Here is a 27489-nt window from a genome sequence, read left to right as displayed (position 1 = left end):
TAAAAACTAAATTGTAAGAATAGTAAATTGTTTTTGATGTGTGTTGGTTGGAATGTGTTTGTGCTCTCACACCCAAATACGTATTCTTAACTGTCAGCTCAAGGCCCGAACGAATTGGTTGCGTTATGTAACATCCCCTGTCATTAAACGACATTCATAAATGATGACAAAAGTCACAAAGAAGCATTATTTGTTGTTTGTTTATTGTAGCATGCAAATTCATGTGCTGAAATCTTCCTTTTTATAATTTCATCTCAGTGCAACACAGAAGCAGTATGCTGCTCGGCCAAGCTGTCTGTAAGTCAGTGTAATACAGATGAACGAGTCAGAAAATGCACAGAAGAATCAATCAGTCAGTCAAACAATATAGTTTCATTAATCATTATAGCACATAAATCTGTATCACCATAGGTTAGACTTACTCCAGTCCTGCATTACCTTACAGTAAGTAAAAGGGAAACCTTTCACAATGTGATATTTCCAAGGAAATAAATGGAATACGTAACAGTATTATTCATTATGGGGACATTTTAGATATGCTGTCTCTTTAAGGATTTTCCTCATTCTGAAACATTACACGGCTGCCCCAATGATTTAAACATTTAAATATATCTGATTATCACAGGTTGTATAAATGAGCGTCTATACTATAAGTCCATCTAATGATGGTGCCAGACTGTATACAATGACGGATGTGTACCATCTCTTAATAGTTCATTTACATTTCAATCGAACAATAGATTCGCAAATAAAATGTCTAATACAGACATGAATAGTCAGAAAACATCAGTTCATCATATGTTTCACAATCAACAAACAAGCTTTTCCCCATATAATATAGAATAATGAGACACTTTTTTGTCTAATAAAAAATTTCAACATTTTCAGCAAATTCTCAAATTCAAAACAAAGAACCAGACCTATATACCAATAAGGAGATATACCACAACAGCAACCAAATGTGGTAATAACAATAATAGTCATAATAATAATATAATCTCTATTAAACAAGAATTAATTTTCATGAGCAAACGAGTAAAATGCTGCAAGCAAACTTCAGCACTTGACGTGGCCACACAGTGGGCATGTGCAGAACTCTTACAGCGCTGGGTGTGTTGTATCACAACTACAGAATCATCAATACTCCTCCGCCATCACAAGAGGGACTATATTGCATGCATGACGCAGGATGCAGGGAGGATGGGGTGGTGGGGTATAAAGGAAGAGCCGGGGCGGGGTGGGGTGAGGGGGCACGGGGTGGCACTCACTGGCAGAGTGCACCCGCTGGCAGTGATGGGGTGGGAATTAGTGCAGTGCAATTAGCCACTACAGCAGTGCTCTATGGACACTTTAAAGGAAACAGGGGAGTATCACTTTGACATTAGTTCAATACTCACAATACTGTTTTTACATACAGTAGTGCCCAGCCCTTTCCCATGAGAACAGGGATAGCAAAGCCAATATTGATACTGAGAGGCAAAAGAAAACACGGGCAAAGTAAACACTGGCAAACAATATAATCAGCGTAACCCATTTATGCTTCGGGTGAAATGGCCAGTTATCAGCAAGTGAAATTCAGGTAAATACTTCCACAGAATATTTAAGTGATGAATATAGAAAAAGCCAAAGTAGTTGAGCAACTTAAGTCTTCCCTGAGCAATTCAAGACAGACAAGGATCTAGCCTCCTCTAATGGAACAAAGCAGGACTACAAGAGAAGTATCTCACTCCTCACACTTGACCGAGCCTTTCCCTCCTCACACAGTTTACAGTAGAGGAATATGAAAAGCTTTAGGAAAATTGCAGGGATTGATTGTACTGTACTGTACACAACATGGCACTTAACGTTACATGACTTCAAAGGTGAAGTTGTAAACAGATGCAGAGCAACAGTAGGTAGCTGAGCTAATTTCATAACAAAGCTAAATCCCTGCGCCAGCTCTTGCCTTTTCATCTCAGAAATAAACCCCATAAAATATTGGAGTTTTCAAAAGACTATTATCACAAGTCACACTGAATTGTTCAGTCAAATTCATCGTTTTGTCTACCCGCTTCTCCAAGCATATGTTTGGTGGAAGACTGGGAGAAACCCCCCAAAAAAAAGGTTACCAGTCACCTATTTACCTATTCAAGTTTTTAACTCAAAACTAAATAAGCAATCCTCACGTGTACAGCCATTCTGCCATCCTCTAAAATGGGATTTAATGTATAATCTGAGAGGAAAGACGTCGCTGCTGAAAAGGTACAGTAGCTTAGGTGAGAGGAAATTAAAGAGGAAGCTTGGAAGTTTCAAAGATTAGTCTTCTCACTCTACACAAATCTCATAAGATTTAGAATAGGTGTAAACAAACTCAGAGTCTTCATGACTTCAAATCCTGTATATCTAAAATGGGTTAATGTTTTTTTTTTCATTAGCCACACATGACAAGATGCCTCATATCTATAAAAGGGAGTGAGGCAAGGCTGGGCTGTAAGGAAGTCACCCATACTGCACAAAACGACAGTCAACTAGACAGTGTACTGATGGCCAGCAAAAACAGAGGAACACTAGACAAGACAATCAGTTTTGTCTCTGTGATGTAAAATATAGCCAACAAAACAAGAGTAACAAAGATCCTGATACAAAATACCCCAACAAACAACTTCACAGAAGTTAGCAATGCATAAAATAAAATGAAACAAAACATTTAAAAAAGTTAAACAAAGATATAGCATGAAGAAACACAAGAAATGGTGTCCCTCCCTTTTGTAGGCTTCAGCTTGAAAACACCATGCGCAACCTCTGAATATTGTTTGCATTGTACACAAAGGCGAGTGGACTGGAAAGCACTGAGACCACATTAATGTGAAAGATATCACCTCTGAAACAGGACGGGAGACTGTCAGTGGGCTTGGACAAAAGTCATCGTAGAGCCCAGTGTTCAGGTTTATATAACACCAAGGAGAGAAAGGCCACTGTATTGCATGTTTGTGTCTACTGTGTGTGAAGTGTACACAAATGTACTGTGTGTGTGAGAGAGAGTGAGAGCAGTAAGACTAGCAGGATTAAATGCAGGAGCCACTACAGGCACACAAAGATGAAACAATAGTTTGAGTTGACGGTGAGTCAATGTGGCTTGAATAGAAATCAACTAAATTAGCTCCATCTGCAGCTGAAAATACAAGTTTCTGTCCCCAAAAGAAGTGCTTTGTATTCTTTAGTTGCAGTATGAGTCGCCTAATAAAACAAAAGTTAAAGGTAGTATAGTGTGGATTAAAAAAAAGTGTACACACATCTTTGTTTTAATGTCTTGATCTCCAGTGATCGACGACCATTTACAAATTCTATTTATGACTGTGTTGTTGTATTCGGTGATCTCATGACAGTCAAGGTCAACATTTAAAAGGTCCCATGACTAATAAAAGACAGAGGCTTGTTTGAGTATCAGCATAGTGAAGACCTCTTTTGTCTGCAGTTGCTTATTTTATTGGAGGGTCGGAGTGCCCGTTTTTGTTCTAAGTATTATAACATCTATCTCTTGCTTTTTCAGGGAATACCTGTGAATATGTGCAACAATACAGCAAAGGCTATAAACTAAACCAGCAGCATCAAACCAAATGAAGGCTTTGCCATGTAAGGATGCTTATGGAAGCAAATAAAAGATTCAAAAAGTGAGGAACTGAGGAAAAAGTGAAGGAAAAGATTGACACAAAATGTAAGAAAATTTAAAAAGTGGCAAGACTTATCATACTGTATTGCTGCCTACTGTATAGGCTATTGTTGTCTCTCAGATTTTAAATGACACAAGAGAGGCCCATCAAACACAAGTCTGTCTTTGTCAGCCATGTTGAATGACAACATAGTAGATGATGTGCAAACATCAGGCGTCCAATGTAATGTGAAATCATGTGATGAAGATGATGTTAGATCTAAAGCCTTTCTCCTAAATGTGACCAAAGCTGAGACTGCAAACATGGACAAGTTCAGCATCTACTGTAAGTGCAAACTGACCATGTACCTTACGAGGCATAAACAGTGATATCACTAAATTCTCTGTGGAGCTGTACACTCGTGAAAAATCTCCACTTAGGAGGCAGGACAGTGTGTTTTCTCTTGCTCCTCAAGATGTGGCGCAGCACAGACACTGTCATGTTTTATTTAGGCATATGATCGACTTTTTCGAAGGCTGAAATTAAATGATATTCCCTTTAACCAGGATGTGGCTGTCGGCAAGCGATTCAGCGCTAGCTTGGTGCAGGTCAGTGTCTGACTTTGTGTCCCCTTAGCTTCCATTGAGCAGCATCTCTGTCACAGGCGTCTCAGGACAAGCCCGGGTGGAGGCGTCCCCCAGTCGAGGGGGTCCAGTCCTCAGCATAAGCTTGCCGACGCCCAGACCTCCTGAGACCAACCCTCCAGGAGACAGAGACTTCCTGGAAATCAGAAAGAGAGGAAGGAAGGAATAAAAGATTCAAGACTGCCGGCTTAATCAACTCGAAGACTAGGGTGATCCTGTCAAACACTGGTTACCATTATAATTCACCTGAAGGCCATCTTTTTCAGCAGGTGAGTATCCATCTTGTCTGACAAAGGACCCTCTGTTTGGGGGTGCTCCTCCACAGGAGAGGAGAGGAGGGGTGAGGAGCAGGGAGGTGGAAGGAGGTGGGAAGAATCCTGAGACTGTGGGGTGGCCAGGTCTAAAGACTCCTGAGCAGCAAAGAGGGAAATTAAAACTCCAAGCTTCAAAACATCCCATCAGAAATAATCGTGCAACATCACAGACACAATGTGTTTTTACTGTATATGGTTCATAACTCCGCTCTGATTTACATAGTCATACAAACCTGAGACTTGATCTCCTGGTGGTCTGAATCCTCCATGTCAAGGACACACAGTTCAAGCTCAATATCTCGATCAGGGTCCGGCTCACTCTCAGCCCGGCCCCGATTCTGGCTGTAGGCGGTCTGACGTGCTTGCAGATCAGACACAATTTTCTCTCCGCTGCTTATTGAAGTTCGCCGTCCGTGAAGCTCTGACGCACAAAGATGCTCACTGAAACCACAAAAACACAACCATTGAACCATTGATTTCCTGTTATCAATAGCAATATTATCTAAAGAGAGAGAGTTATGATAATGAAGGTAGAATAAAAGAAAATATGCATGTTAAAGATGATAAAGCATTACACTGTGCACTAGCAACCTGGTAATGGTTATTAGAACTGCATGTCAGTATATCTGAATTTATTCTGTGCATTAGAGACATCAGTGCTGAGGGCTTCCCTGACTCCTTTTCTTGGCTGCCCAGAGGGTTTTTACCAACCAGCTAGCAGCTCTATTTTTAGTCTGACCACAGAGAGGAAATGACTGCAGCACAATGAGAGAGGGATGAGAGAGAAAGAGTAAGAGCAAATGTTTTAAGAACAATCAATTCATTTCTATGTGTGTCCAGGGGGCGTTTAAGCAGAGTGAAATGTAACCAATACTGTTTTTATAGCAGGTTTGTGAATCTTGTTGTAAGTGTTGAGAAACAGAGAGGTGGCTATGTGCTTATCATAATAATTCCCCCATAATTTAGCAACATGTAAGACAAAAAAAGTGACGTGTGTGTGATACCTCTCTAGGAAACTGGAGTGGCTTGAAGAGTCTGATCCTCTGGAGCTCCACCTGTAGTCGCTGTGATCCAGGTGGGGGTTGTAATCTTTGAGAGAAAAACAAATCAAAATGTAAACAAACAACATTGAAAGCTAGACTATAAAAAAAAAGTGTTTGATTCTGACTTCTTCTCAGGCTGGTTGTTCCAAATCCTCATATAAAAATAAAAATTCCCCCTCTTCTTCCCTCCCTGTCAGCCTTGCTCCATCCTGCACTTCTCTTTTCTTTAGTCTTTCCTGCCCCTCTCACACCACTCTTCTATCCCTCATTACCTTTAAAGTTGATGGGTGTGGTGCTGGCGCTGCCTTGGCAGGCCGTGGCTTGGACAGGGTCGGTGGTGTGGTAGCCCGTGCGAGATGCCCTGGATATGGCACCCCACTTGGATATAATGGGCCCCTCACTAAAGGGAATGATCGGGTCCTCGTCTTTCAAGCGGCGGTAGGGATCTAACGAATGCAGCCATCGCTTCCCGACACCGCCACTGCTAACGCCACCGCCTCCACCTCCGTTGCTGTCCAACTCCTGCATGAGAAACACATGGACGCCGTTAGAAAGAGAACCCATCTCCACATCAATACACTGAACCTTCAGATGTGTGTCTGCAGCTGCTTGTGGCAGCAGGAAGAGTCTCACCGAGTGCTCTGAGCAGGAGTGAGCCGAGGTGTGTGTGAGCGTTTCAGGCTCAAAGGGGCTGAGGCAGGGGCCGATGGTACCACAGGACCACGGAGAGTAGTGCGCTAAACTTTCCTCGCCTCTGAACCTGCACCCCACACACTGGCCTCCACCGCTCTCCACATGCTGAAAGTGAAAATGAAGATGATGGTTAGACACACGCCTTAGTTTGTTTGTGCTTCTACACCGATATTGATGTGCCAGGCATTTGTTTAAAAGAGACAGAAAGACAGACGTAGCAGCTGTTTGCACAATATGGGGCACTATAGGATCATTTTCAGTCTTAGGTAGGCCTGTGTTCGAAATAGAGACTCTAAATTGCCCAGATGTGAGAATGTGAGTGTGTATGGTTGTCTACATGTGTCAGCCCTGTGACCGGAGACCTGTCTAAAGTGTACCTTGCCATGTGAAATGAATATTATACATAAGGTATAAGTTTGAGGAGGAGGGCTCATACAACTAATTTGAATGTATGCTCCCACTGCTAGTGCTGACATGCTGCCACTTCACTGCCATCCCTGAGGCAAACACTGGATATCATTAAATAGACATATCCATGTCTTCTCGCTGATGGTCTTGTTTGCTTATGCTTGTTATGTACAGGCATAAAAAAAAATAAATCAGGAAACGAAACACTTAAAAAAGTCCTTGCGGTTCATTTAAGAGTTCAATTTTAAAGCGGATGTCTTCGCAAAAACATATCTGATGTGCTGTAAAAACAAAGCTTTACTCGGCTGAAAGCCTGACTCACTGCTCGTTAAAGTCTTACCTCTCACTTTCTCTCTCTCCCCCCTCGCCCCCCCCCTCTCTCTCACTCACACACACCCACCCACACATGCCACAATTGTGCATTGCTATGATATCTTCCTCCACAGTTGCTAAGCAACTATCTCCCACTTAAATAGCATTGGACACAGCTGAAGCGCAAGCTTTTGGGATAGGAATTAAATCCTACATATTTTTATAATGCTAAAATACACAAGGAATTCATTACTCACAGTTTCAGGGTGGCTGCTGTGACACTATTAATAATCTGGTCATGGTGATGTTTTAATTTCAACTGTTATGCCTATAAACGCCCTCAACGATGCTCTGTGTGTTTGTGTGTGTACATATGTTGTCTCTCTTATTTGCTTCCTACCTCACTTCCAAAATCGATGGTGAAGATGGGGGAGGATTGGGAGGGCCTGTTGGTATTGTGATGGTGGTGATGATGAGCCCACTGCTCCTGCTTCCGTCTGAACAGATCCTCGTAGCCCAGAGGAACACGGCCATAATCCTGGCAGAGGATTAAAAGTGAACAGGTACATTAACATAATAGTAATAATATCTTTAAACATTTTAATTAACAGTTTAGTGACGATGTCATTAGGTAGCCAACACATCCGACTGAAGCCATAAAATTCACAACCAAATCGGGATTGGGGGAAATACTGTACATTACTGATATAATGCTTTGAGGTTTTAGTTGTCAGACTTCCTTGATCCTTTCCCAAGTTCAGGTGCAGTAGGTGTGATTGAATTTCATGTTTGGTCTGGGTCTAGACATCGAGCCAGGCAGAGGAGCCTTTTTTATGAAATTGTGGGGGTGGAAGCAATAAAAACAGCTGTACAATATCGCTGTTTATTCATTTTTGAGGGTGTAGTTATTAGGGCTGTGCAATATGGTAAAAAAATCCTATTGAGATTATTTTGACAGATATTGTAATTGCAATATGATTCACAATTAGTGGGAGTGATCATTTTTACATCAAATTTTCATTTTCTGTTGTCTCTATCAAACAAACATGTTTTCTAACATCCGGAGAACAAGATTTATTGGCCAGGGCATTTCTTCTTCTTCATTGTAATGCGTTTTGTCACATTTGCAGCTTCTGAGGTTTGGATATTGCACTTGGCCATATTGCAGTTTTGTTAGTAGTTATTAGTAGTTTTGTATTAGCTTGCTTTATAATGTAAGGCTGTCTGTCCCATGTGGTAGACAAAAGAAGTATATTGGATATTTCCATTGCAGGACTATTGCACTGCATTGAATTACAATATAAATGTGTTGCTATAATAACATTTTTGTTTTCTCCTGCACAACAGAGATATTATTTTATTCAGGTTGGCAGCAGACAGCAGTACAAAAAGGTTCAAGTCTGCTGAAAAATGTATCTTTGTAAACAATTATTTGGGGCTCATTTGTTGTGGAGTAAAACTTTTTTTAAAAGACACAAAAAAAATACTTAAGTAATATATACATTTAGGTTATTTGCACTTTTAGTATTTTAAAATTTACCAAATGCATCCTGCGCCCTATACTACAAATCTCAATAACAGGTAATGTTGCCGCACATACTGTTAAAATATACTGTAATATTGCAGTAGTCATACCAGTAATGCTATATAATAACTAATAAGGAGAGAAGTGAGTGGGGAGGCAGAGACACATTTGGGTGAGAAGTGGGAGGACTACAGAGGAGGTTGAAGCTACATACTGCAGCTCTGTGGCTGGCAGTGAAGGTAGAGGTGAGATGATATGTGGGTGTAAAAAGAGAAACTGAAGGAAAGGAGATGTTGCTGAAAAGAATGTAGCAATAAATCTGTTCAATGTAAGACAGACCAACATCAATTAATATAGGTGTTTTCCCTGGACATACTGAATGCTGCACAAGAGATTCTGCATTATACTGAGATGAGAAAAACAGAAAGCATTTTATTTTAATATAACCTTCGACAGAGAGCGTTATTTTTAATTATTGCATGGCTCAGAGTGGATTATCTCTCTTATAATATGCCTACTTATCAATAATTAAAATGTTTTTTTAATTACGCTTAAATAAATACTGTTGCTTTCGCTACTAATGTCAAAGTTGAAATAAACATTACTCAAACAAGTGAGAGAACAGCCAGTTAGTCATTTCTTGAACAGATATTGGTCTAAAAGTAGCTGCTACATCAGAGGTCTTAAAATAAATCCCCTCAGCCAATCAGAAGTGAGTATACTCGATGACTATGCTATAGCTGGAACTGTTTTTAACCGGTTTTCATCTTCGTGGTCATAACTTACAATAATAATATTTCCAAAACTTCGAAAATAACCTGTGGGGTTCCCCAAGGATCAATTTTAGGGCAGATTCTTTTTTATCTATATATTTCACCCCTTGGCTATCTCATCAGGAGATACAGCATCTCTTTCCATAGTTATTCTGATGACACACAGTGGCCATGTCTATTGATGACACAGGTCCACCTGATTCCCTTTTTGAGTGTATTTTAAATATTAATGTATAGATGGCACAAAACTTTTTATTCAATCAGGATAAAACTGAGATTTTAGTGAAGAAATAAATATCCCTTGGACTTACCCTGAAGTGAGAAACCTTGATGTGGTCTTCGACTCTGACCTGAACTTTGAGGCTCATGGTGGGTTTGTCAATAAAGCTGCTTTTTATTACCTAAAGAATATTGCTAAAGTGCGACTATTTCTCTCTCTGAGTGCATGCTTGTATCTCGAGCAGGTCAGACTATTGTAATGCGCTCCCTTCTGGTCTACCTAAAAAAGGTCACAGCTGATTCAGAACTCTGCAGCCAGAGTGCTGACCAGGACCAGAAAGAGAGAACACCTTACACAACGATTTTGAAGTCCTTACATTGTTTGATTGTTTTTAGTAGAACTTACATCAAATACTATTGTTATACCTGTATTTTATTGTCATGTCTATGGTTTTATTTTTAAATCTACCTTATTTAATTTTTACTGCATTCTGTCTTGTCAATCGTCTGTGAAGCACTTTGAACTGCACTAAACTGTATGAAATGTGCTACATAAATAAAGTTTGATTGATTGATTGATTGATAAGACGTGTGTTGTTTCACCAACCCTGTGTAGCCCTGCACGGTGTTCAGCTCCAGAGCAGTAGTTGCTATCTAGAGAGTTGAATCTCTCCCTGAGTGGAGGCTGGTAGACAGAGGAATGCAGCACCTCTGGAGGCAGTGAGTTACTCCTGGCATCCTCTCTGTGATACAGCTGCAACGATAATCATCATCATTATAATATAATAAGTTGCAGACTGATCAAATTAACATAGTGATATGATAATTAACAGAAGGCTCACCTGAGGCCTCCATACTCTCCTGCTGTCATAGAGTGGAGCATAAACACCATGAGCAGGAGCAAGAGGCCCATACTGAGGCTGCCCTGGGTGGGGATGGAAGGCAGGAGGTCCCATCCGATCTCTAGGCGGGTACCCTGACGAAGAGGAGGAAGGTGGGTGTTGTGTTTGAGAGTCATTGGGGTAGGAAGATGGTGGAGGGCCAATCGAGGGTGGCAGGGAGGATTCTGGGACATTGGAGGATCGAAGGAACCGAGCCATGCAGGGTTTGTGAGGGGGATGAAGAGTAGATGGGTAGTAGGAACCTGCTGGAGAGGAGGAGGGAAAAAAGGGAGAGAAGAGATTTGCACTTTCTCTAGACAACAATAAAGTTTTTTTTTAATTAAAAGCTTTTATTTAAAAATGGACTCACAGGTAGGTTGATAATGGGCTGTTTCATATGCAGAGTGGGGCTCCTGATAGTACAGCTCTGACGCCTGAGAAGGATGTGGTGCACGCAGCACAAACTGACCATGTTTGGGCATAGGAGCGCCACCATCACCCCGTCCAACTGTTGTCAAGGGAGACGACGCTGAGGAGTGGCTGACTGGAGTCCTGGGAGGAGATATGGGCTTCCTAATGGACAGGATGACAACATAAAGAGAAAGAATGAACACATAAATAAGTAAGGTTAGACCTTCCCAACAGCACATAAATGTTTATGAAGGACTAATTCTCTACCAAAATCATATGAATATCCAATGTGGGCCAATCCACACATCAGGTGAAATGTAAATATGGATTTCACTAGATTAATTAAAATGTATATGATATTAGTGAGTAAATGGAAGAATAATCTTACTGTTCAGTTGACCCCGATGAGTTTCTGCTGGTGCCAGATAGCCCGTTGGACCCATTAGCCCCATTGGATCCATTTGGCACCGCTCTCTTCATCTCATCCATCATGTCAGACCCTCTGGAGATCAGTTGCGGGTGAGTCAGACCGGGCACTCCCTCCGTCAGGGTGGCTGTGTTCTCTCCTGTGCCTTTGACTCCTGAAGATACATCTGTGTGGATGCTTCCCTCCATGGTGAAGGTTTTACCCATGACCCCCGGTGCTAAAGGGAACGCACGGCCCACACTGCTGCTCTTCTTGTTCCTCAGTCTAAATCTGTAAAGAGATGAAAGGACATGCTGCTTTCGTCAGAAGAGAACATCTTAATAATCTGAATACTGTGTGTGTTTGTGCATCCTTAGCATTGCAATAATATTGTGAGAGGACCTCTTGTAAATCCTCTTGTAAATAAATATATGATTAGATAAATAGTCTAATTAAAAAGAGGGGGTTGGGAAAGGCTGTGTAGACACAGATGAGAGCAGAAATAAAAGGTCTCTTTTTACAGGGCAGAGTAAAGTGTGCCTTAGGCTAAAACTCCTTAATGTGATGTAGATATTTGTCTAACTTAGGACTCTTCCTCATATATGGATACAGTTAATCGTGTCGTTTTTTGCAGTTATGAAGCACAGAATAACTCCCACAGTTGGACAAGCAGACTTTAGCAGTCTCAACATTATGTCACTAATTAGAAATGCAAACTTGGATGATCAGAGTTATTATATATCTTGAATACAGTGAAAAGAGAGTCTTTAAGAGTGCTCACTCACTTCTCCAGCTCATCCTGTGTGTGTGCAAATGTACAGTTGGTTCCCCGGGGACAGCCTCCCTGCTGACGAAGGTCTCGACACATGCTGGTCTTGTACTTGCTGTTGGCCTGAGGCTGCAGAATGCAGAGATACAATTTACATTAACTGTCAAATTAAACTAATGCATGGAAGTCTTGTACACTAAAAGTCTCACTGTTTCTGTTCCTTCTACAAACAAAAGGGTGACACTTCATTGTAAGTGTAAGGTTCATATTAAGATGTTAGCCAATGTTTACTCTTAACAATATATTCATGATGATTTCATTTTTTATTTGGTTACAGCTGATGTTGAAAGCAAAAAGTCTAGAAATATAATAGCTATAGATGTCAAAAAGAAGTAAAAGACACTGTGCTGGAAAAATGAATGGTATCACAAGTCAAAGCCCACAAACAGGTATAGACAGACTACAAAGGTTAGCTGCCTGCCAAACATCATTAAACAAAAACATGTGACTTTCATAATCATCTTTGTTGTATATTCTTAATTGAAAACAAACTTGGTTTCAAACTGAGCTGCCATTTCAAAACTGTTAGCCTCCCAAAAAATACACAAAAATATTTTTTGGCTTACAGAGCTCACAACTGTTTGCCCCTGAACACATCTTTTATATCTTATTTTAAAAGAATCTTTTAATTTTGTCAATGTTATAAAATTAAAAGATTCTTTTAAACCACAAACTGTCAGAAAATATGAAATGAATGTTTTGATTTTTGAATTCATCACTCAAAGAAATTAATGCTTTCCTTCTAGCCAAGGATGATTGACTGAAATACGTATTAATCGATTCTGTTTTCAGTGTTTGTTTTAAACGTCACTCCCAGTGAATTGTTTGACAAGAGCTGATACTCACACACAAGACAGCTTCAGCTTTGATTCACTCTACTATACACGCTGTTAAAGACCAAAAACCATGCCATGTCCTTTGAACTATCTTAGATGCCACAGTCAGGAGGAACAAAGTGTGCTGCTAGACCCTGAACATCTTATCTTCTATGCTGATGGCCTTATACGGTGCCTGGATGGAGCAGCAGTACAACGTCTCCTACCACCTCTCTCGTCCTTATTCTGCACTTTTCAGAAGGGCAAATATTATTTTTATGCTCACTCAAATTTCCTGCTGCCCATCTCAATTCTTGCACTGTTCTGTTATCCATTTTAAATATGTACCTGTGGAGCATCGTGGCTCTTCTTGCTGAAGTTCTGAATGAATTCCACCAGTCCATGAACCACCAACTTCACAGCCAGCATCACACTTTCCAGCTCCTCCCATGATGGTGCCGGGGCATCTGGACACAGATCAACAACACATCTGTTTAGTAGCGATTCCTATCACTGTGCATTATCTCAAAAAGGCTTTAAAATCTAGTGCATATCAGAGATCATTGAGATTAGACATCCTGATACCATTAAATCAGGGCAAAACTCTCTACCTGACTTACTTTTTGGATGAGGATACATTATATACATTATCTCAATTACACAGTATGGGGGAAAAAAGGGCACCAAAAGAAAATAATATATTCGATTTCTTGACTAAAGGACAACATATCAAGAGTGTACAGCCATGTTAGCAGCTCTGAGATTACAATTACTGCATAATTGTGCTTTGAGTTAAATGCTAACATCAGCATGCTAACATGCTCACGATAACAATGCTAACATGCTGATGTTCAGGTATATTATTTGTGATGTTCACCATTTTAGTTTTGTTTTTAGCATGCTATTGTACTTTGTCATTAGCATTTGCTGCAACTGAAGGGAATGTAATAAAGTATTAAACGAGTTTGACAAGTTGTGTAGGATGTAGTGGCATCTAGTGGTGCAGATTACAACTTCCTCGTCTCACCCTCTGGTTCCAAGCTTGTAGGAGAAACTACGGTGGCCATGAAAAATGCAAAAGGAATCTATCTACAGCCAGTGTTTGGTTTTTCCGTGGACTACTGAAAACATACCTATGAATATTATCTTCCATTTCTGTCAATAGATCCTCCTAAATGTTACACACTGGACATTTAATAGAGAACCACATGACAGAATAAATATCTGAGTGCCAAACACATCAAACACCCCGCTTGTCATTGTGCTTTGATTAATAAATGTTTCACACAGAAGATGAGTCAGTAGTTTTGATCTTCGCTATTGTGCTCGTTAATTGCATTTTGGTATGTGAGTGTCAGAGCTTGCCTATTTTCTTCACTTTTCAATCTCATTAATCTTTCTGTAACTGAACGAGCCCTTTATTCTGAGAAGTTTTATTAATTCAGACTCATTTGCATCCATTCAGATGAATGCTATTAAACAAACTGAAGTACCTGGGTTGTGGTCTATGTTGGCTAGTAGCTCTAGGTGGGGTCTAAGGCTTGTGAGGTTGGCAGGGTCTCCTGTCCTCTGCAGAACAATTGTCAGCTCCTGGACACTCTTTGCAAACGACTCTGGAGACTGCAACTAGAGAAGAAGATAGAAGAGGAGAGTGAGTCTTTAAAAACTAAATCAAGAATAGATAAACGCATTTGTCCTGCGCTTCTGTTCTCTAGAGGCTTGTTATACTCACTGTGTAAGATTTAAAAAGTGACTTTATCAATAATGAATATAATGAAGCATTTGAATTTTACTGGTACCTTGTCAATAATGGACTGCATATGTGACTTGTGGACCAGGTCTCCGTATAGCAGAGAAGACCACTGCTCAGGTGAAATTCGTAGGCCAGCCTCCATGGCGATGTGGACGATCTGAGCGTCATGTTCTCTCCTCAGAGCTTCATACGTCCGAAACTCTTCCTTCAGCTGCATCAGAGAGGAGTCCTCATCACGCTTGGTCACCTGATAGGGAGGACAGACGATAAGAGAGAATGGGAAAGAGGGCAAGAGAAGGGAGAGTGAGAAGAAAGACAAGGAAGAGAAGGAGGGTGTGGACAGATTTTGATCTTTGGTAAGACTTTTGTCCAAACAAAAGTACCAAACAAATGGAATTAATGGAGTAATAATCAATAATCATCTTTCACCCCAAAATTAATTGTCACTGATCATTTTACATTTTTATTATTATTATTATTATTATTATTATATTTATTTATTTTTACCAAATACAAGTAATTACTCTTTAATTCATGCCTGTTTGTATGGGCAGAAGATCTGAGAATTATTGATGTATTGCAACTTTGAATGCTAATTAGAATATACTGTACTTAAATCAATATGTGGCATAACTTAATTAAAACAAATAAAATCAAATAATTTTGCCCTTTCCAGTGACACCTGGCTAGCTAATGGGGAATTACATATTTGTTTTGGGGTGACTTATTCCTTACAAATACAGTAGTATTTTGGTATGGGAGGTCCCAAGTACTAAAAAAGATTTTCAAATTAAATTTACCGACTGGTTAGTTTATCTGTGTGTGGTGTCTTCAGACTAATAAACTCAAATTCAGATCAGACAAGGGGATTTTCCCCTTCTCAGAATCTGCCCTATGAGTAATCATCACAAGACACCAACACACGCCAACGCAAGCTATCATCTGAATGGTCAAAATTACAACCTAACAGAATCAGATTTCGTCATTAGCAGAGCTCTTCTGTCCGTCCTCTGTCAGCTTTTCTCTCTCTGTTCCTGCACTTTCATCTATCTTTCTCTGCATCTCTGTGCTTTCTGTCTGTGTCCTGCAAGGCGGGGCAACAAGGGCAAATATAGACTGCTGTTACATCACAAGCAGATAGTTGGCATTTCTGCCCTACCAGCGATGTCTGTCATCAGATAACAGGCACAAAAATACACGCACACACAGAAAATATATCCACAGAAGCCCATATCCTCATTAGTAGTATGGGCAACCCATTTAGGGAGTGATAACAGATTAATCTCAGACTGGGTCATATAAAGTTGAGCAATCCATATTTGAGAAGGGGTTTTCTGAAGCTCCCTCAGACACTTTGACTAATTTGATGAAAATTATTGTTTTTGTTTTTATCTTAATTTGATAGCGTTTAATAGGTGGAAAATATTATACTTAAACTGACCAGAATAACAGTTTTGGAAAACACCTCTATGACTGATGACATAAAAAGGGTATTCATTTGGAGCACTATCTCCGCAGTAAAGGAATATGTGGTGGTAACTGAAAATCTATTTAAATTCCCTTCATCTAATCAGGTCATTTATTATGGCTTGGGTTCTTGGGACAGCAGCAAACTGAGGTTCTTTTGTTCAGTTTGACGTAGACTATATTCATATTTTAATGAAGCACTTCATAGTGCAGCAGAACATTGCATGTTCTTCTATGTGAACTTCTGCATGGATTTGATGTGTATTTATGTGTGTATGCTCATTCATGCTGCCTGTACCTTGAAGCAGGAGGCCCTGTAGAGAAGCTGCACCACGTGGCCTATGCTGGTTTTGGAGGCCTGGGGGAATCGAGCCTCTAGCTTTTGCACAACAAACAAAACCAAAACCTTCCTGGACAAAGCTGAGCCGTCCTCCAGAGCCAGTAAGACTAGCTTCAGTGCATCTTCTTGCATAGCTGATGAGGAGTTTGATGAAGTCAGAGGGGGATGTAGGGATACAGCAAAGGACATCAAGAAGTGGGGAAAGAGAGCGAGAGAAAGCGATATAGACATAGTGGAGAGAATCAGAGAAAGATATTCAGCAAACAAATAGACACAGGTGAGCATGCAAATGCACGCAAACACTGCAACAATATGCGTTTTGATTTTCTATTCAGAACAAACAAAAACAAATCTATTTTTGATAGAAGAACCAGGTGTCCTCAGACTTTTTAATGAACTCATTCTGTGATCATGATGAGAAACAGTTTCCCAGTCAGAATCTGCCCTATGAGTAATCATCACAGGACACCGGGTACCAGCACCAGCAGTCAGATTGATGAGGCAGTCTAAACAGGCAATTTACTCTACTCAAAAGGTAACTTCTGGACACGAGTCCAGTGAACTGAATGAGGAACCAATTGAACAGACTGAAAAAAACTGCTAAAAGTCAAGACATTTCAGGAGCACAAATCCAACATGCTCAAATTCATAGGCTTTAAAACTAGAATTTTTGTATGACATGCACACCCACCAGGTCCCAGGAACTGGCAGCCCCGCGCCCTCACTGCTGCCCAGAGGTTGGCAGAGAGCTGCTGGGGGTTCTGGTGCTGTAGGATGAGCTCAGTTACGGTTCGTTCCCCCAGCGAACGGCCTGCCCGCACAGCCCGCACACGGCCCTCCTCCTCCACCAGCTGGCAGTTCACCAGCGTCACCAGCTTCCTCTGCATTGGCCGACTAAGCACGCTCGGACTCAGAGTCGCCACACCTGCAAAAGGTGACAGCTCTGTGGTAAAACAGCATATCTGTGTAACTTCATCACAACAAGAACATTTACTTTAGTTATCAGTCATTGTATATTTCATTCATTTATATTTTTGTCTCAATTTAACTTCATTTAATAAAAAGCCTCGAAACAAAGAAACTTAATCCGCCGACCCAAAAAGAACAGAGGCATGGCAGGCATAAGTCTGTTGCAACCAGCTATAGAGGTGGATTTAGAGGACTCTTTATGGAAGGGATGAGCCTTCATTGTGTATCTAATCTCCCACCAATGGTTCGTGCTTCTTAGAGAACCAGACATGACACAGTGTGAATTGTCCAAATAATCTAATTTGCCAGAAATGACAAATGCTACCACAATACCGTCACCCAGAATTGGCTGAACAAACAACCAGAAACTATTGGTCAGTTTCAGAAAGGTTCATCTTTTTGTCTGGTTATGCAGATAGTTGAATTTTCCTTCAGTACCATAAAAGTACAGCAGCTTTAAGGCGTCATTAGAAGTGTGAGAAGCATGAATGCCAAGTTGCACTCAACCGCGCGGCCCCCGCACATTTAGTACCAAGAGCTTCATTCTCTTTCACAGATGTCCACAGATCTGAAAACGTACCATCAAAAACAGACATACATAACTGCATAGACACAAACCTTTTGCACCGCTGATAGGTTTTAGGTAGAGAGCCAGCTCTTCCACACACACCTTGCAGACCTCATAGTTCTCAACCTCTGCTGCACTGCTCAGGCTCACCGGCTGCACATCTGGGACCTATGAGATACACATCATGAGCACACAGAAACACACAGAAAGAGGAGTGCCATGAACATGCCTTCTCTCTCCCTGACTCACCTGAGCTCCAACCAGCTGTAGCAGGGCACAGTTGACTGGCAGCAGGTCGATATCGGTGCTGATGGGTGTCTGATCAAAAGGACAGGCCTTGCGGTGCAGTTTGTGTAGGCAGGTCTTACACACCGTGTGGGAGCAGCCCAGGCTGATGGGCTGGTGGCTGCTGCTGTCAAACTCATTGTAGCAGATGGGACAGGACAGGAACTCTGTCCACTGGGCCGCCTGCACTGGCATCCTGCCACGACACCACTGAGGGAGGCGTCACCGAGTTCAGGGTGAATGCATGTCAACGATCCCCGACAACAGCTCCTGCTCGCCAGTGCCGATGATGACTGCAAGGAACAGGACATAGGTAGGTCAGTACAGTATCAATTAAACAACATACTATGTGATCAGAAAATATAAATAATTTCTACAAATTTCCAGACAGTAGGTTGTGACTTTGTACACATGCATGGTGTCCAGCAAATAAAGGAGCAGCATTAATATTATTATTAGCACTAGTAGCACTATAAGGATGTAGTTAAAGTACACAGGAACTCTTCAGTCTCTCTCCCCATAAAAGTCCTACATTTATTTAATCTAATGTGGGCAATAAAAGTGCCCTCTCCCTGTCTTAAAAGAGGTAGTTGCCAAATTGTCAACTCATATTTCATTCAAACGCAGCCCATAAAGGCCTTGCTGTGACCACAATTTGTATAGTCTTAAATCCATGCCTACATTTCCCTCATCTCATTACAGACATCGATTGGGCAGTATTTAAGCAACATCATAAAAGATTAAAAAATCCAAATTACCGCTTGGAAAAAAAATTAAAATAAATGTCCAAGAATGGGCACAGAGTATTAATTTGAAAGTGAAATCAGTCATGCAGGAATCATTTTGGCTTCCACTTTGCTCTTTAAGACAAACCTTCTCTTGTCCAATGAAAGCTGAGCTCATGCTGAATCATAACAATATCGAATGAGCAAATCAGAACGCACACAGCCGATAAACACAGACAATATCTGCAGGTTGAGACAAATAGAGATGAATAATACCAGCGTCCTGTTTCAGGGGAAGTTTTTAGGTCAAAGTTTATCTCAAATGTTCCCAAACGTCTTTTACAGCTAACTCTCAGTCAGTTTTTATTATTATGGTTTGCCTGTATTAACCTGGGCACAATGCGACACAAAGAGACAGATAAGTTGAAATAAAAATATACTACTACTATTTAGATGAGTAACATCACAAGGTAAATAATAAACTTCAATTACTCTTGTTACTGTAGATGAATAGTCTCAGGGTTTGCTGCAGGCAGTCATTTTAATTTTACTTAACTTTCTATTTTCTGACAAATGTAATGCTGCCTTTTAAATCACATCCTTTAATCAGAACAATTTCATAACCTCCCACAACCTTGGCTATTTTATTCCTTAAATATTGCGATCTTAGTATTTGTAATAAAATTGTAATTTTAGAATACTCAATGTAGTCTAGAAACACATCTGCAAGAGGAAACAATATTTGTGGTGATTTTTTTATCAACACAAGGAGAGATTCACGCTTCAGCTGACCAAAATCTCCACAGCAGCGCAGCACATGAGCTGCATGATGTATATTTCGGGAGGCACATCACTACTGTTACGCATGTGTCTTCACACCTCAGAAATTCACTGCTGTACACTTGAAATGAGCTTTGCCTACAGAAAGTTTCTTATGACTGAGGGAAGGACTGTGGAGGCTGTTGAGTAGAGATGTGATGAGTGAAAATGGGTACAATAAAGACGGGAGAAGTCAGCATCATTAGATTTACAACTTTCCTTTCTGACCAGCAGCTATTAGATCTGCAGCTTTAAAATCACTTTGCTTATTAGTGAAGAAAATACTTCTATGTTGCTTCTTGCTTTACTCTGACAGTGCATTCTAGCCACTTTTATTCAAATATTCACACTTTGCACGTCTTGAAAAACATTTAATATCAGGAAATGTTCCTCTTGTTATGTAACAGTACAGTACAAAGGGATATTTTGTTACTTTTTTCTTTAACCTCCTGTGTGCTTTTTGATGCATCATCGCATTAACCAAAAGCATAAAACACTGGCACACTTAAACAACCATCCTTCTGACTCTATTATGCAAAGTGTTCTGCACACAGCATGCAGGCAGCCAGCACCTGTTGCTTTTAGACTCTCTTACATCTGTTCAAACTGATCACCAAAAAAATAACAGCTGGTACCCTCACAGAGCAGGCGCCATAACAACTGAAAGAAAATCTATTCAAATGAGTTTAGATACAGTAAAACAATTTGCGCGCACACACACTACACACACACACCACACACACAGAGAGAGAGAGAGAGAGAGAGAGAGAGAGAGAGAGAGAGAGAAAGTCAAAATAGAGAAAGAAGATTAGAGAGGACAAAGCAACTGACCATACCGGTTTTAAAAAACTGACCTGTGAGTGTGATTCTGAGAGCCTGTGCCATGTAAGCCTAGCGCAAAGGCCTATTTACGAAGAAGTGTATGTTTATTTGTGTATAAAAACTTTTTTGGCTTTCTGAGTTGCCTGAGCTTTAAAAAAAAAACGAACTTTTATATTAAAAAAAAAATATTTATTTACAATAAGAACATGCTAGCAGAGAAAGCATGTTCATATGGTAACATGCTAGCAGATAAAGTCCACTGGGAAGAGAAAGTGGAACCGTGCGCTGTACACTACATTAAACAACAATTATGCCCAGAGCTTCTCTAAAAAATGATATATATATATATATATATATATATATATATATATATATTAAATGCATTTTATATATTGTATCTTATATATGGCGACGTGCCGGTTATAACGCCAGTTTAACGCACCTTACAAATTGCCCGCAGCGCTCGGCGCCCGCCTTGCCTCCTTGGCCGCGTGGACAGCTCCTCTCTGTCCTCGCGCGTCATGTTTCCTTCCGCGAGGAGCCCAAATATAACACCGATTACGATTATTGTAGCCCACAAGCTGCTGAACCACGGTCTGAGGAAGAGTGAGGCAACGCTCATGTGATGAAACGGGTTCAGTGGGAAGTTTGGAGACGGAGGTGGGGAGTTTTATCTTGGCGCGTGAGCCTGCACAAAACCCTCTTTTCTCTGTGTGTGTGTGTGTGTGTGTGTGTGTGTGTCCGCGGATTAGGGAGTGGTGCAAACTCTGGGGGCAACTGTTAACCGTGATTCACTTGCTGTAGTCACGTTGACAGCCACCTGTTCCTGTGAGCAACTGCTACATCCTGTTTTTACTGAGAGTCCCAGGCAGAGTACAAGAAGCCTGGCCTTAGCTCCTGCTCTTCCTCTGCAGAAATCATTCCTGCAGCTGGATACGAGTCTATGCACTGTCACACTATTAGATTAATAATATGCACAAGTAGCTCACAGCACATAGAGGAGGTCCAAAATATCACCATGTACACAAGACTTCCATTAATTCCCTGAATGCATCACCACTAGTATGTATGCAAGCTTGTGTGTGTGTGTGTGGGGGGGGGGGGGTGCATCACACACAAAAAGCCCCCATGGTCATGAAAAAGTCTAGTCTTGTGACAGGGAGAAGTGGGCGTGTTGTATTATTACAGGAGACCTCAACTTCCTCATCAGGCTCCTCTCCCTCGCTGATTATTTTGAAATGAGGAAATCGACCTCTGAGCTGTGTTTCTATTCTCTCAGACTCGTCCGTGCCTGCAGTTCACCTGGAGCGCTCAGGAAAAGTTGGAAGATGTGCCATTTTAAACAGCCCCAAGAATCAAGAAAGATGCAGCACATCCAGTGCGCACTTTTAAGAGAAAGATATCCCTAGAATTGTCAAAAGAAGGCTTTGTAGACTTATACGCAGTGATTTGCTGTAGTGGCCCTGTTGAGCCACCCACTCTGAGCGAAGGATGAGAAGTACATTGCGTCTTTACAGCCAACAGTTGGCGAGCAATCATCTGGCTCAGGACAGTGAGTCCTCACTTGGCCCCCCCTCTGTGTGGGGGAGGGCATCTGGAGTTTCCTTTGGCATGTCTCAGAGAGAGAGAGAGAGACAGAAAGAGATTGTTCTGAGAGAGTGCTTTTCAGAACATGGAGGTAAAGGACATTTTAGGACAAGGTTTGTCCCATCCTCACCTTTCAGGGGTCTTAACTCAGACTTTGGTTTAGGCGCACTGTGAGGCTCACTGCTGGGTTGAGGTTAGGTTAATTTAAAGGTAAAGGTCGAAGGTCTCACGTTGCCAGATCTTCTCACCATGCTCAAGCCGTGCCAATGAGAGGTCGGTTGGAAAAAGAAAAAAACATCAGGAAGAATCATCCTGGGGAAAAAAACGTTTGGCTTTTTAAAATCCATGTTTTACATCAAACATAGAACTGACTTCTTCTAAGAGTAGAGCACCTACAAAATATCATGCCAGAGGAGGAAAACTTTTAACATCTTTCACATGGCTATTGTGCACAATCCAACTTTTTGGCATTAGCATGTATCTTGTTAGCTTGTTTCCCATAGAAACAGGGACTCTGAAAACAGCAACTGAAAGGGAGCGCAGAAGGAAGCAGAATACAGCGGTCGGCCAATGGGAGGCCTGTGGTAAACACCCTCATTCAGGGATTAGGTTATGTTTGGAGTAAGTCATGATGGATAGATGCAGTTTTTTTGGAGTCCTCACACTGCGAGCGGGTGTGTTTGTTGCGTTTTATGTGTATCTTTGTAGGCATTAGTTTCTGATAGTGCTGTGCCATGACACTTAACTGTCACTTTGCAACTCCAGCTTGAGTATTTCTGTAGCCCCAACGGAGTGACTTGGCACAGTTACCTCTATTGTACCCCAGTATCTGTAGAGAGATACTTGAGGGACAGCACTGCCACACTCATCTGTGCATAAAGAAGGTGACTAATGGATCTGTGTAATGTGGAAAGCAGGTAATTTGTATTTAAGGACAACTTTAAGCTAAACGGTGCTCAGTTCATACAAAATGAAGAACGCACTAAGCTGTTTGACACTGACGCGGCTCTGACAGCTACAAGACTGGGGCCTAGCAACGTCTCTGACACTATTCTGACATGAGGATCTGTGTTGCATGTTATCCCCCTCTCTCCTGCCAATCTTGACATTCAACCTTCAAATAAAGGCAAAAAAAGTCCCAAAAAAATGTGTTGATCCACACGACAACCAGTGGCAGCGATAAGGGGCGAGCTGTCTCAGGGGGGTTGAGCAACCTCTGCGTCATCTGATCAACAAACATTCATGCTCCAATCACCCCAAAGCCTTCCTGATATACATGCACGCACACATGCACATAAAAATAAATAATAAATGGATTCATGGATACACACGCCTCCACGGGGTATGTGTTGGACCTGAAGCAGAGGAATCTGAAGTAATATGAGGCCTCCCGACTCGTTCTTCTCACTGTCACCGTGACCCCAGAATTAGAACATTCCATATAGTGTGTGTGTGTGTGTGTGTGTGTGTGTGTTTGCAAGGGAGACACAAGAGCGTGTGTAAGAATATGCCATATATGACATTGGATCAGTGAACCCGGGTTAGTATTTTCTCGAGACAGGATAATTCCCAAAGACTCCTCCTGAGTTACTATCACAAAAGACGTGAATCAGCACAAAACCATAAACACATTCATGATTTTAGTCTAAATTTGTAACTACTGCAATGTCTAATGTCTAACTAATGCAATTTACTCATTTTGAGAAACATGTGCTCACAAACACTGCCTGTTTTGCTATTTTAAAAAAGTTTCAATATCTCATGACTCACTTTTCTTCACTATTGTAAATGTGTTAATGACCTTTTAATTCCTCACCAAATATGTCTTGCATGCCCCACACAGTCCCCCCTACAACGTGAACTTCAACCAGAGTTTTAACACAAACTCAACTGTAGAGCGTTGTATACAGCCCTCAAAGAGCAACGTGGTGGGCACAGCACAACAAGACTGAAACTTCACACCCACCATACTGCTGAAAAAAACAACTGAGATACTGTATCATCAGTTTAAAGTCAAGCGAGTTAAGAATAAACACTGAGCCCGAGTGAAACACTTCACTCTTTGTCCAATTAAATCACACTGTGTTTACATGAATAAAAAACGTGTCTATTATAGTAGTTTAGGGAGCAGCACCTGTCAACTGTAAAGTGAAAACAAGCCGGTAAATGATGAAGGGAAAGTTAAACCGTAACACTGAGCAGTGATGATACTTGTTAATCTTTTGAGAGACTCACAGACTCATGTTTATAGCTCTCTGGGAAGCATTACTAGCAAAACACTTATACACCTGCAGTCTGAAATAGTGAAAATCACCTTATATAACATCATTTACTTACATTATCATGCATGTCATTTTGAATATTTTGTATGGCAACACTAACAGCTAAAGCTGCTGGTTTTTCTCTGATATTTGAAAAAAGTTTAATTCCATATTACAGGGTTACTACAGTTGTTACACCATGTACGCTCACTTGTTTTTGAGTGTACAGTGGGGGTATGTGGGTCTGTGTGATTATTTATTCATTATGCCTGTCATCACAGTGTGTGGGGGTAGTTTCTGGATGGGAGGCAGAGCAACCATACAGCTCGCAAGCTGCTGTATTATACAGCACATATAGCATAGGCCCTACTTTATTGCCCCTGTGAGATGTGTCTACTCTAACAGGAGCAACCAAGAGTTATGCAATCTTAGTGAACCATCAGTTTGTTGCAGCCTTGAACAATATTATGGGAACATCAGGTTGCTTTCAGTTGCAAATCAGCAGGTTATAGAGTAACCTCCAGCATGGCAGCCTGCTGCACACTTAAACTTTATGATGGCAGTGCTGCATTTAAAGACCAAAGGCTCCAGTAAATATTATCCAACACCTGAACTTGGAAACTGCACTGCTTGTGGCTCAGGAGTCACTTTGAGAGCAAACGTGATGTTGCACTATAAATTTCACATTTGTGCAAATTCCTATCATCCTGCTCAGGAGGTACCATCAACCAGCCTCCACCATTGCAGCAGCATATCTACAGTTTCCTTTTGCCTTACAGAATGCAATGACTGCCTCAACTCTTTCTAGAAAACCCTGATTTGCATTCGTAGCTGGCTATGAGCTATGGGCCCATATTTCCAATACAACCAGCCTTTCTTATAATATTCCACCGGCACCAGTTGCAGAAATTGATGCTGAGCTAGTAGACGAATAGTAATGATAGAATTTATGAAATCTGTAGCTGCTATACAATCCCTCATATTCAGCGGAGAAATACAAAAACAAGAAAACAGTCCTGATGTGAGATCAAAATACAAAATACAAAATCTCGATTTGAGGAGCAGGAGAAAGTAACGCGCGCCCCTGGATAAGTCACTTACCTCACACACTACACCACAGCACCAGAATAAACATATTCATCCACAGAAGCGCATCAAAATAATAAAAAAATTAAAAAATAAAATCTTCATCAATTGCAAAACAACCGCAGCAGCAAGCCCGGGGAGATCATTCGTGATGCGAGAGCGATGTGGCACTGCATTTTAGAGCATTAGATACAGCTTCCTTGGTCCAGTTTTGATTCTCTGCCCCCCTTTTCCGACAGTATATGACGGACACGTTCGCTCAGGTACAGTGAGCCACACACTCTCCGTGTCACGAACCGGGGCTGAGAGGAGATGGTGGTATCGCTCCGCCGGTGATGGTGCCCGAACTGCGCCTCACCGCCGGGCTGCACAGGCAGAGGGCTGCTGCACCGCTACGCATCATGCATACTCCGCCCGAGACGAGGTTTTTTTGTTTTTTTTATGTTAAACCCTCCCGATGGTTCCACAAAAATGCTTTCTGCGTGTACTTTGTCGGAGGAGCGGCGCTGGGCACTATTTTAATGTTGTGGGCAAGGATAAAAAGATGTAAAGGGGCAAGCCGGAACAAGCCGCTTTTCGAGGCGTGGGCTGCCTTGTTTTAAAGGAACAGACCGAGAGACAGAGAGCAGCAGTGGATGCGCTTCGGCAAGTGCGTCTGTCAAGAGGAAGTGCACACATAGAAACCACACACACACACACACACACACACACACAGTTCCCGCTCGCATTATTGAGGCCCTGCGTTTAGAGAAGTGGAGTGGCTGAAGAAAAAACTTCCCATAATCTGAAACTAATGCGTATGTTTGATTAGCTGCAGTCCTTTGGAAAGGCTTGAACAACACAAAATGCTCAAATGTCTTTATATAAAATGCAATCCAGTTATTTTATATTGAACCTTTTTTTTAGACTACACTGGTCAATAAAACACTGAATTATGTTGATGAACTTAGCCTACTGAGGCTAAGCCTATTAGTTGGATTGTTCATCCTGCACATTATAATGGACTTAGTCTGGCATCTCAATTGTATTTAACAATCTCATTGTCCATGTAGGCTTCACCTCAGGTGTTTATAATTGTGTCACACTATGTGAACGCTCTTCTCGCCGACTTGCTGTTCACCACAGGAGAGCCTACTCATTAAGAGGACATAATGTGGTTCTAATTATGTGCTAAATTGCATTTTTGAGCTGTAGGCATGTTATACACACCCAATATGCAGAACTAAGTATCATATTTGAAACTTTTTGTTGCACTGCCGGTCTGGCTATAAGCTTATGAGACCAGACAATCTTACTGAGATATATGGCACAATGCATTATTCCTGCAGCAAGACAGCGGGAGGCCACAGAAAGATGCGCCTGGTCAGCAACATATAAGATCTGACATATTTTACGCCCCCTCGGCACATTACTGTTGAAGCAAGCTGTTTGTATGCAGCAGGCTGTTGGCTTGAAAAGGTTACTTTAGTTGGTGAAAATTTGAACAGGCACCTGTCTCCGTGGTAACAAGTGGTACATTTGGCACTGTAAGGAACTCAGTTATATAACAAGTATGGATAACATTACTCAAAGTTAAACAGTAACTGAAACCTTCCTATCTGAATGTTTCATGGTTGCTTCATTTATATGGGACTCACTGGAGCTGTTTGCATTATTAGTGAGGTGTCCCTAATAAAGTGGCCAGTCAGTCCTGCACACATTGCACCAGGAGATTGATATACTATATTATTATCCTGCAGTAAAAGCACAAAATGATGTATAACACCTCCGCCAGCCATAGTGTTCAAGGTAGCTCTAATAGTAAGGCTATTCTGCTATAAAGGGATGCATTAGGTATAATTACAATATGGAAAGATCCATCTCCCCTCTGTGTGTGTATGTGGGTGCAGGTTCTGCAGCAACCAG

General features: G+C 41.3%; 1 protein-coding gene across 4 annotated transcripts; it reads right to left on the bottom strand.

Moving 5' to 3' along the window:
• Positions 1–184: 184 nt before the first annotated feature.
• On the bottom strand, positions 185–26160 carry rc3h2 (ring finger and CCCH-type domains 2). Of its 4 annotated transcripts, none has more exons than XM_051411601.1 (20): positions 25600–26160; positions 18249–18577; positions 18050–18167; positions 17154–17387; positions 16421–16596; positions 14702–14902; positions 14396–14528; positions 13251–13369; positions 12044–12156; positions 11241–11549; positions 10812–11014; positions 10403–10707; positions 10168–10314; positions 7444–7581; positions 6264–6428; positions 5903–6152; positions 5592–5676; positions 4821–5028; positions 4520–4683; positions 185–4409 (listed from the first exon to the last, which is right to left on the bottom strand). In XM_051411601.1, exons 2-20 carry the CDS (start codon positions 18477–18479, stop codon positions 4262–4264), a joined length of 3447 nt encoding a protein of 1148 aa, XP_051267561.1. In that variant the 5' UTR covers positions 18480–18577; positions 25600–26160; the 3' UTR covers positions 185–4261. The 4 variants fall into 4 exon arrangements, with proteins under 4 accessions (XP_051267561.1, XP_051267563.1, XP_051267562.1 ...); XM_051411603.1 differs by having other exon boundaries at positions 10403–10704; positions 25600–26159; XM_051411602.1 differs by lacking the exon at positions 25600–26160 and adding an exon at positions 21093–21606.
• Between the last annotated feature and the right edge of the window lie 1329 nt (positions 26161–27489).

The sequence above is a fragment of the Dicentrarchus labrax genome, unplaced genomic scaffold (assembly GCF_905237075.1).
Source record: "Dicentrarchus labrax unplaced genomic scaffold, dlabrax2021, whole genome shotgun sequence".
Taxonomy (NCBI): domain Eukaryota; kingdom Metazoa; phylum Chordata; class Actinopteri; family Moronidae; genus Dicentrarchus; species Dicentrarchus labrax.
The sequence above is the reverse complement of the archived record's forward strand: the minus strand, read 5'-3'. Positions and strand labels throughout refer to the sequence as shown.

Bases quoted from the DNA above. Each gene is read 5' to 3' on its own strand.
- rc3h2 (XM_051411601.1), bottom strand. From the start codon at position 18,479: ATGCCAGTGCAGGCGGCCCAGTGGACAGAGTTCCTGTCCTGTCCCATC. The intron at 10,315-10,402 runs GTGAGCCTTCTG...TTATCGTTGCAG, and splicing joins GGAGAGTATGGAGGCCTCAG to CTGTATCACAGAGAGGATGC. The intron at 5,029-5,591 runs GTATCACACACA...TTGTGGTTTCAG, and splicing joins CACTCCAGTTTCCTAGAGAG to TGAGCATCTTTGTGCGTCAG.